Raw genomic sequence first — 11852 nt, forward strand, 5'->3', positions numbered from 1 at the left:
GCCGGCGTGCGTCCACCCACCGCACACAGCCCCGCTGATCCCCACTGGATTCACCCAGTTACCGGGGCTGCCTACTGCTGCGGAGAAACCTGCGAGGCTTTAGTGAACAATAGGCATGAGACTAAACCTCAAGCAGCTCTCTCTAACCGAAGCCTTTTTGTGTTTGGCAGATTGGTTCAAGTGAGTAAAAACTACCGATCGGTGATAAGAGCCTGTATGGAGGACATGCACCAGGCAGCTAGTAAGTTTGTTTGTTCTCTGACTGCAATAAAAGGAAATGCCATTTGTGATTATAAAAGTAGTACTTCAATTGTCTGTTATTGCAACTACTGTAAAATAGCATGCATAGATTTCAGTAATTACTAAGACTCCGCTTCCATCCGGGAGATTTCCAAGCTGGTTTGTAAATCTGGTCAGAAATTTTTTTTTTCCCCTCACTATGTTTTAACTGATTTTCTGGGGACTTGCAGCCTTTTCATATATCAGGTTGCAGTTTTATTGGAAACTGAGTCCAAATTAACAGCTTGCTCCCACCAAAAAGTGGGAGATTTTACTCTTCCCTTCCATCTGTGCCCTTGTAGCCATACCCAGATTTGCACAGGATTTACAAAAAAAAGTTAGGAAGTTTTATATAAAAGTTTGCTTTGCCATGTGTGTACTCACTTAGGTCTTTGCTTCATGAGTGAGCAGGCATTGTTGTCTTTATTTATGAGCCCAGAAAGGGCTGTGAAGGGTAAATATGTTACTCTTTGTCTTTCCTTATTCTTTCTTTAGTTTCAACCCGGGACCCTGCCCTGCACAGCCAGTATAGCACTCAGGTAATCTGCAGTCCTGTCATGTAGCCACAACTGAACATGAATCACTGGCTAGTAAATTCATCAAGACCAACACTGTGGCAGTAAGGCAGTTTAGATTTAACTCTGGCTTAGTACATTGGATGCGTTTTGTGACCAAGAATAAATGGGAATAAATAGTTGGCTCCTGTACTTCTAAAACAATAAGAAGATGACCAGCATCTGGATTCACTGCCATTTCTTAAACATATTTTCAGTATTATTAGGTGTGATGTTTTCTTGTCATCTTAAAGCCAGCTGTGAGCCAGTACTCGCCTGTCTGAAACTTTACCTCTCAAACACTCAGGTTCCAGTCAACTACATCTGAGCCTCATAGCAAGCTCTAGGTGTTCACTGTGAACTGTTGGACACTAGAAGTGTGTTATGGGAAGAGCACATTGCTCACAGTAGTTTTGTCCTATTAGCTGCACTGATGTTGCTTTATTGGCCTTTCTTTCTTTCTTTGCTGTTTGTATTGTTAAATCTTAGGAGAGCAAAAAGGCTGAAAATAACACTTTCTGTACTATTTAGTATTGCCCACTGATGACAGATTATCATTGCATTTCAATACACAAACAGCTTCAATATTTTCTAAGCTGAATGTGCGTAGAGAAGTTGCGGCCTGTTTCTGTCTTTTATTTGGTATCTCTGAAGTGTCAGTATGACACTTCTCTTGTCTGCAAGAACTGAGCTTAACTGATTGCTATGGACAGCAGATGCCTTTGTGTGGTTAAGAAAACCTAACTGGAACAATTACTAAATCTGAAGCATGGCCCTGCTTTTTTCAGGTTTCTATTCTCTCTGCAATGGAGCTGATCTGGAACCTGTGTGAGATTCTGTTTGTTGAAGCAGCTGCAGGTGAGCAGTAAACTGTCCTGATGTTAAGACTGAAGGGCTTTTTTTTTCATATTTATTTGTTTAAAATGTGTATAGTATCCATTGTGTCATATTTTAATATGTTTTAGAGATATAACAAGTGTCAACAAGCCTTTTAATACCTCTTCTGCCTCAGTAAATTGCCTTCTTCATGTTGAATTATGTCAAGCTATTAGATTTGCCTTCTTTTTCCCCTCATGTGTAGTTCACTACAATTTAAATTGTCTTTTTAACAGAAAGGTAGTGAAGAAGAGGGATATCAAAAGTTGTTGCCAATTTGACTTTTAAGCATAAACACATCTTTAAGTGTCAAATACGTTGATGCTAACATTTATGCATTCTCTGACGCAACTCCTTTAACTTTAGGATGCAATTTTTGAAGTCAGTTTGTTTACACCAGCATTTTAAAGTAGTAAATAATTTTTTAAGGAAATGGAATTATGCAAACAAATCTGCTACTTTCACAGTCCCAGAATTCAGAAGAGAGATTCACAAATTGTAGATTACTTAATCTGAAGAAAAACACCTAGTACCAGATTTCCTCCTCATATTCAGTTAATAATAACGAGCTGATGCTAAATTAAACAGAAACATTCTATGTGTCTTTTGGCATTGTGAGATTTATGATCTGAATCACTCACCTTTTGTTTCTTCAAGTAACTCATTAGGGTTTTCTGCTGGACTCCGCTGCTGTTCCGTCTAAAATTTCCCACACAAATCTGTCAGCAGCCTGGTGCTCCCACAGCCCAGCTACTTAAGGAACTCCATTCCTTCGTAATTTGAGTGTGGCAGATAGAAATCCCATCAGTAAACCTCATCTAATGATTGTCAAACCATTAAGGTTAGAAGCATGTAAAATAGCAGTTTGGGAACAAACAGTTGGGAACTAACAGTGAAATCTTCTCTGCATAAAGCTGGTCCCCTTCTGCTTCGCCTCCTTGACTGGGTTCGACTTCATGTCTGTGATGTGGACAACATGGTCCGTGAAGTTCTGAGCAGTGAAAATCCATCGAAACACGAGCTCTTCTGGAATGTGGTGAGTATAGTCACCTATAAGATTCTTAAACAATGATAATTCACACCTATGTATTTTGCCTTCCTCCTCCCCACTCAACACTAGACTACATCTTAGGAACTGATACCTAGGACACTGCTGCTGTCTGCCTATACAGGTTTTAAGATGAAGCCATTCAGAAGATCATCCTACCCCTCATTCCCATCCTTTCACTTTCATGCTCCATAGAGGTCAAGACTTACACTGTGTATTTGAATTAGCAGGGCCTACAGTTTAAGCATTTTAACTCCACTTAACTTGCCTAAATCATAAGTTAAAATTCCCCTCTGATACTCTTCCTGGGTATTTTGTAGCCTTGCACGGTGTGGTGCTCACAGACAGGTGGATTTTGCAGGTGGATGTCTTTGTGCTGCAAGGCCGAATGGATGAAGCACGGCACTTGCTCTCCAAGGAAGCCAGCGCCAATCCCGCGTCGGTGAACATGTACAAAATCTTGGATGACTTGATGAAGAAGATGCCCATGCCCAGTGTATGTACAAAGTGGATTTTTTTCATGCAGTTCCATTGGGAAAAGAAATAAGAGCGATGACAGTATTAGTCCAGTCTGTTTCATCTCTGCTGTGGCTCCTGTAACATCACAATTTGTTGACCATTAAAACATCTCAGTCTTAATCCTTCACAATAATAATATTTCTGTTCTTGAATTGCCCAAAAGACCCAACCATACAGGCAAAAACCTGTTAGGTGACAAACCAACACAGAAAGATAATTTTTGCAGCAGGATACGTTATCCAGTTGTCTGAAACAGTTCCTGTTGAGAACTGTTCTCCTGTACAGAATATTTACTGAAGACTTTGCCAGCAAAATTCCCCTCTGCTGCAGTGATCTCCTTGTGGAGGAAAAATTGCAGCTGCATCATGGTAATCTTTCACGGGATGCTCTTAAGATCCTTTGCCTTATTTAGCTGGGTAAAGACACTTCAAATACACTTATAGGGCAAGGAAAAATTTGATGGTAGCCCTGTGTTTAGCTTTTTAGCATGAATGACTATGAGTTCAGCCCAAGCGCCTGTTGTAATTTGACTTGGTGTTTTCTTTATTTTATGTATCTTACCTCTGTTCAGCTTGGCAACACTCAGACACTGACCGAGATGGAGCTGAAATGGCAGCACTGGCATGAAGAATGTCAGCGGTATCTACAGGATGGAACTTTTGCGTCCAATTCCCACATGGAATCCATCTGCAAGGTGTGTTTTTGCTAGGAAGGAAGGAAACTGTGGACAAGTATTGGATCCATCCTTGTGTATTTCAGGAGCCTGTGTAGCCATAAGTAACTGTAATATGCTGGATGATCCGTTCATTAAATCAGGAGATTTCAAGCCAGTCTTTTGTACAGCGTTCTTTGTTTTGCAAGCCTGGGCAGATCATTTTCTCTTTGTGTCCAAGGCCATAAGGGGAAAATGAGGAAACTAGGCTCTGAAAAGGATCTTTGTTCTTTGTTATTTAATTTTGATTCAATTCTCAACTTGGCAAAATGGGAGTAATGCCTCTGAAGAGTTACAGTGCAGCTGTGTACATTGCTGAATTTGCAGAATTACTCCTATGCTTTTCTCCTGTTAGATCCTGCTGGGAGATGAGGATGCCATACTGGAGAAAAAGGAACTCATGACTACTTGGTACCACTTTCTGGTTACCCGACTCCTGTATTCCCATCCAACTGTGAAGCCAATGGAACTGCGGTTTTACGCACAGGCATGAAGTAGAATTATTTTTATATTCTCCACTGTTTCTTGCGCACAAGGGTTACTGTATTTAAAGAAGAACTTTGCGGGGCTTGACATCTTACAGCAACTACATACCTGTAAGATGTTTCCTAGAATTTGTAAGTGGACGGGGAGACTGACACAGTGGACAAATAATTGTTGAAGACGCAGTCTCTTCAGTGTCTAATGTTACCAGTCTTGTTCCTGCGAACTGTTTTCCCTGTTTCCTTATGCTAAAATAAGGAAAAACCTTTTTTTGTTCATGTGTTCAATTGCAGTGACCTATTATTTCCCATAAAATAACCTAAACGAGGCTGCTACATCCAAACAAATGTCTTTCTTTCACCATCTCACAACTTCTGCATTTATCCTGTCTTTTAATCTCATTCCACAGTCTAGTATGGACCTATTCCTGGGTGGAGAAAGCAGCCCTGAGCCTCTAGACACGATTTTAATGGCAGCCTTTGAATTTGAGATGCATCAAGTGATCAAGGAATGCAGGTTGAGTTTTAAGGTTTTTGATTCTCTAGTTCTACAGTATTGCTTCTGTGTGCATTTACTCCAATAGTATTTGGCTTAAAGGATATGGGTACAGCTCACCTGATAATCCTTTCAAAGAATTTTGCAAAAATACGTGAAGCAGGCAGCAATTAAAAGTATTCCATTAGGTCTGGAACATTGCAGCCAGATGTTATACTGTAATATAGCTTCTGTATTAGTAAGCAATGTCTGTGGAAAACCTGACACATTCCTTGGCAGTAGTAGGCTTAGGTTTTTTTTCTTTTGCTTGCTTCAAATACAGCATTGCCCTGAGCAACTGGTGGTTTGTGGCTCATCTGACTGACCTGCTGGATCACTGTAAACTCCTGCAATCTCACAATCTCTAGTAAGTTTTTATTTGCATTGATTATTCAGACATCCAGCAGCAAGGATGACTGAAATAGCATGTGGATTTTGGTTGAAAAGGAGCATACAGAAGATGGAGGATAAAGGTGCTGCATGTGCCTCTGAAGTTACAGGCAGTCCAGGTGCTCTGAGAAGCAGAAGCATTTGCTGACTGGATGAATCTGACATGCTCTTCAACAGTGCCTCAGTACAGTGTTAGGATTTAAAAAAAAAAAAAGTAATTTTATCTGAAGTATAATCAAGGGTCCAAGTGTTTGTGATTATTGGGAATGGTGAGAAACCTATCTAAAAAGAGTTTCTGTACTTACATTCTGAATAAGTTTGAGCAATTGAATTTTGCTATCTGAATTGTCTTGAAGTTTCACTTTCTTGCAGTTATATTTGCTAAGTGCTGTAAATATTTGGCAGGTCTCCCCCAGGAGAAAGCTGACCTGCATGCTTAGGCCTGAGGTACAAAGCTTATTAAGATAGCCCATGAGAAAACATGCTGCATACGTTAAAAGTACTTGTGCAATAAAGCCAGCAGTTTTTTCCAATGAGGTGCCGATAGTAATGCCTGTTTCTTTTCTCTCTTCCCCCCAGTTTTGGTTCAAATATGCGTGAATTCCTTCTGCTAGAGTATGCTTCAGGACTCTTCTCCCATCACAGGTAGCAACTTTTTTTTACTCAGAGGATAGACTAACATCAAGGCAGCCAAAACAAGGAACTACATGTTAATGAAGTAAAAAGGCAAAACTTATAGAAGCCACTGTTAGGATTTCAGCAAAGGTGTCCCTAAGGGATTGTACAAAACTAGCATGTTTCCTTTCCTGAATGAAAGATAAAAGCTGTCTATTAGAACCCATCAAGTGTTTTGACCAGGGCAGAATTACTCCTTCCACTGTGGCTTTTTGGTACAGAGCAACTTGTACCAAAGCACTTGTGAGATGCAGGTATTCCGAAGTTGTATAATAGGCAGCTGGTATTTGGTAGAAAGTAAAAGCCATTTTTGGTCTGAATACTAAGTTAATCAGAGCTAACTCTTATTAATGCATACTCAGATTCTCCTTGTGGCTTTACTGTTGTGCTTATTTATGATTGGAATGCTTGATGATTTTTTTTTTCCCCTCTCAGCCTGTGGCAGCTGGGGGTAGATTATTTTGACCACTGTCCAGAATACGGCAGGGTATATTTGGAGCTTCATATTGAGCGGATACCTCTTAACACAGAACAGAAGGCCCTCAAAGTGCTGAGGATCTGCGAGCAGAGACAGATGCATGAACAAGGTGATTGATTTTTAAATCTCATTGTTTTGTAGCAATACAAGTGAAACTACTGAAACTAATTCTTTCCCTCTTCTCCTATGTTTTCTCCTAAGTTCGTAGCATCTGTAAAATCATGGCCATGAAGGCTCTGCGGAACAATCGCTTGGGCTCTGCCCTGTCGTGGAGCATCAGAGCTAAGGATGCGGCTTTTGCTACACTAATATCTGATCGGTGAGTCTGAGTCGGAAGCTCTCAGATGACTGCTGCTATAGTGGGGTGGTAGGAAGGGGAAAAGGCAGCCACTCTGCAATGGACCAGAAAAGATCCTTGCAGCAGGCAGATTGGGATTGTCTTTCCCTCAGTCCACGTACCTGCTTCTGGACTAGAAAATTACATACTTGGGTGCTCTCATCTGCAATACCCCAGCTGTTTCTTTTCCACATTGTTTTACTTCATGAAATCTAGATAGAGGTGAAACAGACTGGCTTTATCTAACAGTCCAATCCTCTTAGACCTTGCTTTGATAAACATTTATTTTGGCAATATCTCTCTCATGCACTGCCCTTTCACTTGCTCCAATATGGCTCTATGATGGGCTGTACAGTGAACCAGGGAACTGATTTGGATGGAGGATAATTCCCTTCTGTGCTTTATTCAGATTATTTTTAACCAGTCTCCATACAAGTCAGTGGGAGCCACTTAAGCCACCATTTCTGCAAAAAATCTCAAGCCACAATTATATATAAAAAAGAGTAAAGTTTTATTGTGTCCCTGGTTTTGCATAAGCTTGTCACAGTATCTGACCTTGCATGGGTGGGAAGGTTGTTACAAAACTGAAGAGGGTGCTAACACTTAGCTTAGGCCTAGACAAAAGATATGGCAACTCTCATTATGCTTTTTAATCTAGCAATCCATGTCATGTATTTTTTTGCTAATTGGAAATAGGCAGGTACCAATCTCTTTGCATACTTAGAGTATAATTTTGAAATTACACTCTGGTTAGATGGCCAGGCAATACTCGATCTTCAGCAGTGAAAAAAGGGAGTATTAAGAGATTGCTGGGTTTTTTTTTTCATTTATTCTTTGAGGGAGTGGGAATCATTATGTTTCTTTCAACAGAAGGTGAAGAAAACCATCACAGGAAGCAGCTCTGAAAACAGCAGCATAATGAAGGCAGTGACAAAACAGATGAAAAGTTTTTAGAATTGTTTTTGTTCCTACTGCTTATCAACTTTTTTACACAGCAGAAAAATAGAGCTTTTGTTATGACCTGGGAGTGTTCTTTATGCATCCACCAGCCTCAGCTTCCTGTGCTCCCTCCTTCACTTACTCCTTTTCAAGAATAGATCTCAACTACCACAAAATCTAGAAGAATAGTGTCTGTTAAACGCACATTACATCAGTTCATTTGGCACTCCCAGGAAATGTTTTGATGTCTTCTGAAACCCTCACAGGAGGTTGATTAAGATGTAACTCAGTTGTGTAGTAAGTTTTCTGGGAAGGGATTAGGAGATACAAAATGAATGTGGATGATGTTCTTCCCTCTAAGCTTTTATTGTTCTACTTTCTCCTTAGATTCCTTAAGGACTATTGTGAAAGGGGTTGCTTCTCTGACTTAGACCTCATTGATAATTTGGGACCATCCATGCTGCTTAGTGACCGGCTAACATTTCTTGGTGAGAAGTGTCTACAGTTTTCCTTCTGGTCTGTTATTTAGAACATAGCTAACTCCACAGAATTATTTGGATTTGTCTCTTCCTCCATCTGGCGACATTCTGTTTTAGTGATGAGGGGAAAGCAAATGACTGAAGGTGATTAGGGATGCAGCCTGCTTGCTACCAGGAGACTGCCTTTACCACTGCACTCACAGTAGGCTTCTGTTCTGCAGTGCTCTGAGCAGGATAGTCTTGAGTTCTGACATTTGTATGCTTCTCCTTTCTTAGTCTTTTTCCAGACTTTATCACTACCTAGGGAGACTTTGAAATATTAGCAAACGCAATCTGGAAGACCTTCGGAGGCTTCCTTGGAAGAGTAAACCACTGGTTTAAGTTACTTTGACAGTGTGATAGTTTTACTAACTACATAAAGGTCTCCAAAATCTGAACAACTTTTGTTGGTTCAGTATGCCAATTTCAAGCTCACTCAAACAAAAGATCTCTCCTTCCCTTTCACTATAGCAATTGTGCCAAATAACAGCGGAGGGCCTCCAGCGAGTTTCCTTCACATACCACAGCTTCCTTCTCCTGGCTGGCAGAGGTGTGGGCCGTGGTAACCTGCCCATCTGGCTGCAGCTGCTCTGTGGCCTTTGATTAATGGACCAAGACAGGAAATGGAGCTAAAGTGCACCTTTCTCTGGAGCTGTGGCAGTTAGTTAGCAAGCCCAATTACTGGAGCCAAAATCTAATAGGAATTGGGAACAGCTGTTGGCAATTGGACTGACTCCCTTCTGGCTGACAGCAGCATTACAGTGAAGGTGATCCTGAATTTGATCTGTTCCTGTTTGGTCCAAGCTTGCAAAACTGGAACTGTATTTCCTTCATTTAAACCTTATCCTAAATTAAGCTTAGAAGGTTAACTGTGACTTACCAAATCGGTAATCCCTCATCTCTCTGCATGCCCAGTGTCACCCAGTGACCCTTGCATCAGCCCCAAAGATTTGTAGTTTAGTTGTGTAACTGTGTTTATAAGCTACGTTTATAGAGAAATTACTTCCCTTTCTGCTTGTTATAAAAAGTCCTGAAAGGCCTGAAAATATTTCTGCTTGTTTTTCCTTTGGAGGTTTTAGAAACATCAGGTGCATTTTTGCTGGACAACTTTCACATGTCTCTATCTTGAGCTCAAGCATTAGTCAAAGGTGAATCTGAATGGGAATCATTACTTTCAGTATTTTGACAGTTTAGTGGATACAAACAAAGCCGCAGAATAAAACTCACTTTCATCCTCAGCCAGTTCTCACGTGCTGGATAGTGATGTAACTAATTCTTAGCAAAAGCAGAACTTTCCACATCAACAAAGATCTCGGTTTCCATTTAAACAATCAGAAACACAATGAAGCCTTTCAGACCTCCTGATACTCTGCAATATCAAAAAGAACATTCACTCCCTGGCCTCTCCCCTCCTGTTCCTGGTTTTCGCAGACGCCACCAGTCTCTCCAAGCCACTGGTGCTGTTGCTCACCCTGAAAACACTCAGCACCAGACAGTATCAGTTAGCAAACAGGCTGGTTCAAACAGTTAACCTCACCAAGAACAGTAACAGGTTTTTGGTTGCCTTTTCAGCCAGCCTGTATTTTAACCTTTCTTCATGCACAAGATTCCCATTCCCCCAGACTCAGCTGCTTTAGAGACTCATTTCAGATGGGGATAGTTCTACCACAGGCTTCATGGGAGCACACGGACCACCTAACATCCACTAGCCCAGGCCTGAGCAGGTCTGACAGACACTGACGCCTTTTACCCTTCACCAACACCCGTGCGTAGGCAAGTACCGAGAATTCCACCGGCTGTATGGGGAGAAGCGGTTCTCTGAAGCTGCCAAGTTGCTTTTGATGTTGATGACGGCTCACATTGCTCCTTGCTCCTTCTGGATGACCCTGCTGACAGATGCCCTTCCCCTGCTGGAGCAGAAAGAGGTGAGCACGCTGGTCACGGGTGACAAAGCCCCCCACCCCATTTCTTTTCTTCCTGACAAGGTATGTGGAAGTGGTGACCCCCTTTCTGCCCCCAGGTTAGGACTTGCACTTGCAGTGCAAAAGAACTGTTTGTGGCAGTTCCAGAATTGCACAGCTATCCAAATGTCCTGTTGGTGGGAGCACACAGGACCCAGGATAGGATAATCAACTCTTAAGAAAACAGCAGCAGAATACGTACATACTGATAATTTAAGTACATGCTGCATCCAGTTCCTTCTGGTACTTGGCTTGAAGATTTTTCTACTGTGCTTCCTTCTTCTAAGCCCAGTTTTTGCTTTAAGATCCATCAAGAAAATGACAGTTTAGCAATTACAGACCCATACTGGATAAAGCCTAGAGCACCTGCTCTGACCTCATAGCTGGCCCTGTTTTGCACAGGAGGTGGCATTAGAGACCTCCCAAAGTCACTTCCAGTCTGCATTATCCTCTGATCCTGTGATTTAAAGGGTCAGAACAGATCTGTGGGAGTGCGGAAGCATTATCTTTTCAGACTGTGCGATGTCGTTAAACTTGATCATTTTCAGTGAATACTTCCATTTCCACAGGTCATATTTTCAGCAGAGCAGACTTACGAGTTGATGCGATGCCTGGAAGACCTGACAGCAGGGAAGTCGGATAAGCAGAAATTCCAGGTAGCTCCTGTTTTGAGGACAACTGGATAATGAATCAGTGGGTCTGTGGGGAAGGTCAGGGAAAGCAAGCTCTGAATTTATATTTCTCTGTGGGGGCAGAAAAGAGGGAGAGCCTGAGCTACTGAGGCTGGTGTGTGTTAGTTTTAAAGGCCAGCCAAATGAGGCATCATCAAAAAATATTTAAATATACGCAAAACCAGTACAGGAGTATTTCCAGTCCTCACTGTGCTGCTGATTTGGATTGGACTGTGATGCTCTTCCAAGATAAATAATTGCAAATTACATGGGCAATGAAAAGCTGAGATGCTGCCATCTAACAGCTCAAGCTATGAAACGTTCCAGGCGCAGAACAGGGAGCCATTTGCTGCACATGCAAACCTCTACAGCTGCCAGAAAACGAAAAGGCTTGGCAATGCTGTCTTGTGTTGATCTAAAAAGTAGGAAATGTAGCTTTTGCTCTTCTTAGGAGGTACCTGTAACAGGTAAATACACACGTACTCTCCCTCTTAATGACCTGCATCCTTCCTTTCCAAAACCCAGAAAGAGAACCTATCACCAGCACATTACTGCGTGTAGTAGTCTAACCCAAACTGTGCTTGCTTTTAGGATGATGACGTCGAGACTATGAAAGTGGAAATGCTGAGACTTGCTCTTGCACGAAATCTTGCACGAGTCATCGTCAAAGAAGGCACATTGGAAGGATCTTGAAGATGGCAGAATGTGATTTTTCTCTTTGTCTGTGGCTTACTGTACATAAACCTGACTGCTTTTCTAAGAATAAATGTCTTGTTTTGCATATTGCGTGGCCGTTTGTTCTTGTCTTCCGTAAAGATAACTTCAGAAAAATGTAAATGTAACTTTTAAGAAGGAGCTGCATCAAAACGTTAAGGTTA

At 41.5% G+C, this 11852-nt stretch overlaps 1 protein-coding gene across 1 annotated transcript in view; it reads left to right on the forward strand.

Annotated features, from left to right (window-relative positions):
- NUP85 (nucleoporin 85kDa) overlaps positions 1-11755 on the forward strand; it is a 19294-nt gene extending 7539 nt beyond the window's left edge. Inside the window, exons 3-18 of the mRNA XM_010579472.1 lie at positions 30-241; positions 775-818; positions 1622-1691; positions 2624-2745; positions 3119-3253; positions 3848-3970; positions 4344-4475; positions 4881-4987; positions 5289-5372; positions 5975-6040; positions 6506-6657; positions 6750-6867; positions 8212-8312; positions 10116-10267; positions 10873-10959; positions 11566-11755. Of these exons, the coding sequence (XP_010577774.1) occupies positions 30-241; positions 775-818; positions 1622-1691; positions 2624-2745; positions 3119-3253; positions 3848-3970; positions 4344-4475; positions 4881-4987; positions 5289-5372; positions 5975-6040; positions 6506-6657; positions 6750-6867; positions 8212-8312; positions 10116-10267; positions 10873-10959; positions 11566-11667 (1807 nt within the window). The 3' untranslated portion in view covers positions 11668-11755. The remainder of the gene's footprint in view (positions 1-29; positions 242-774; positions 819-1621; positions 1692-2623; positions 2746-3118; positions 3254-3847; positions 3971-4343; positions 4476-4880; positions 4988-5288; positions 5373-5974; positions 6041-6505; positions 6658-6749; positions 6868-8211; positions 8313-10115; positions 10268-10872; positions 10960-11565) is intronic.
- The last annotated feature ends 97 nt before the right edge of the window (positions 11756-11852 follow it).

This window comes from Haliaeetus leucocephalus, unplaced genomic scaffold (assembly GCF_000737465.1).
Source record: "Haliaeetus leucocephalus isolate CR32 unplaced genomic scaffold, Haliaeetus_leucocephalus-4.0 Scaffold657, whole genome shotgun sequence".
Taxonomy (NCBI): domain Eukaryota; kingdom Metazoa; phylum Chordata; class Aves; order Accipitriformes; family Accipitridae; genus Haliaeetus; species Haliaeetus leucocephalus.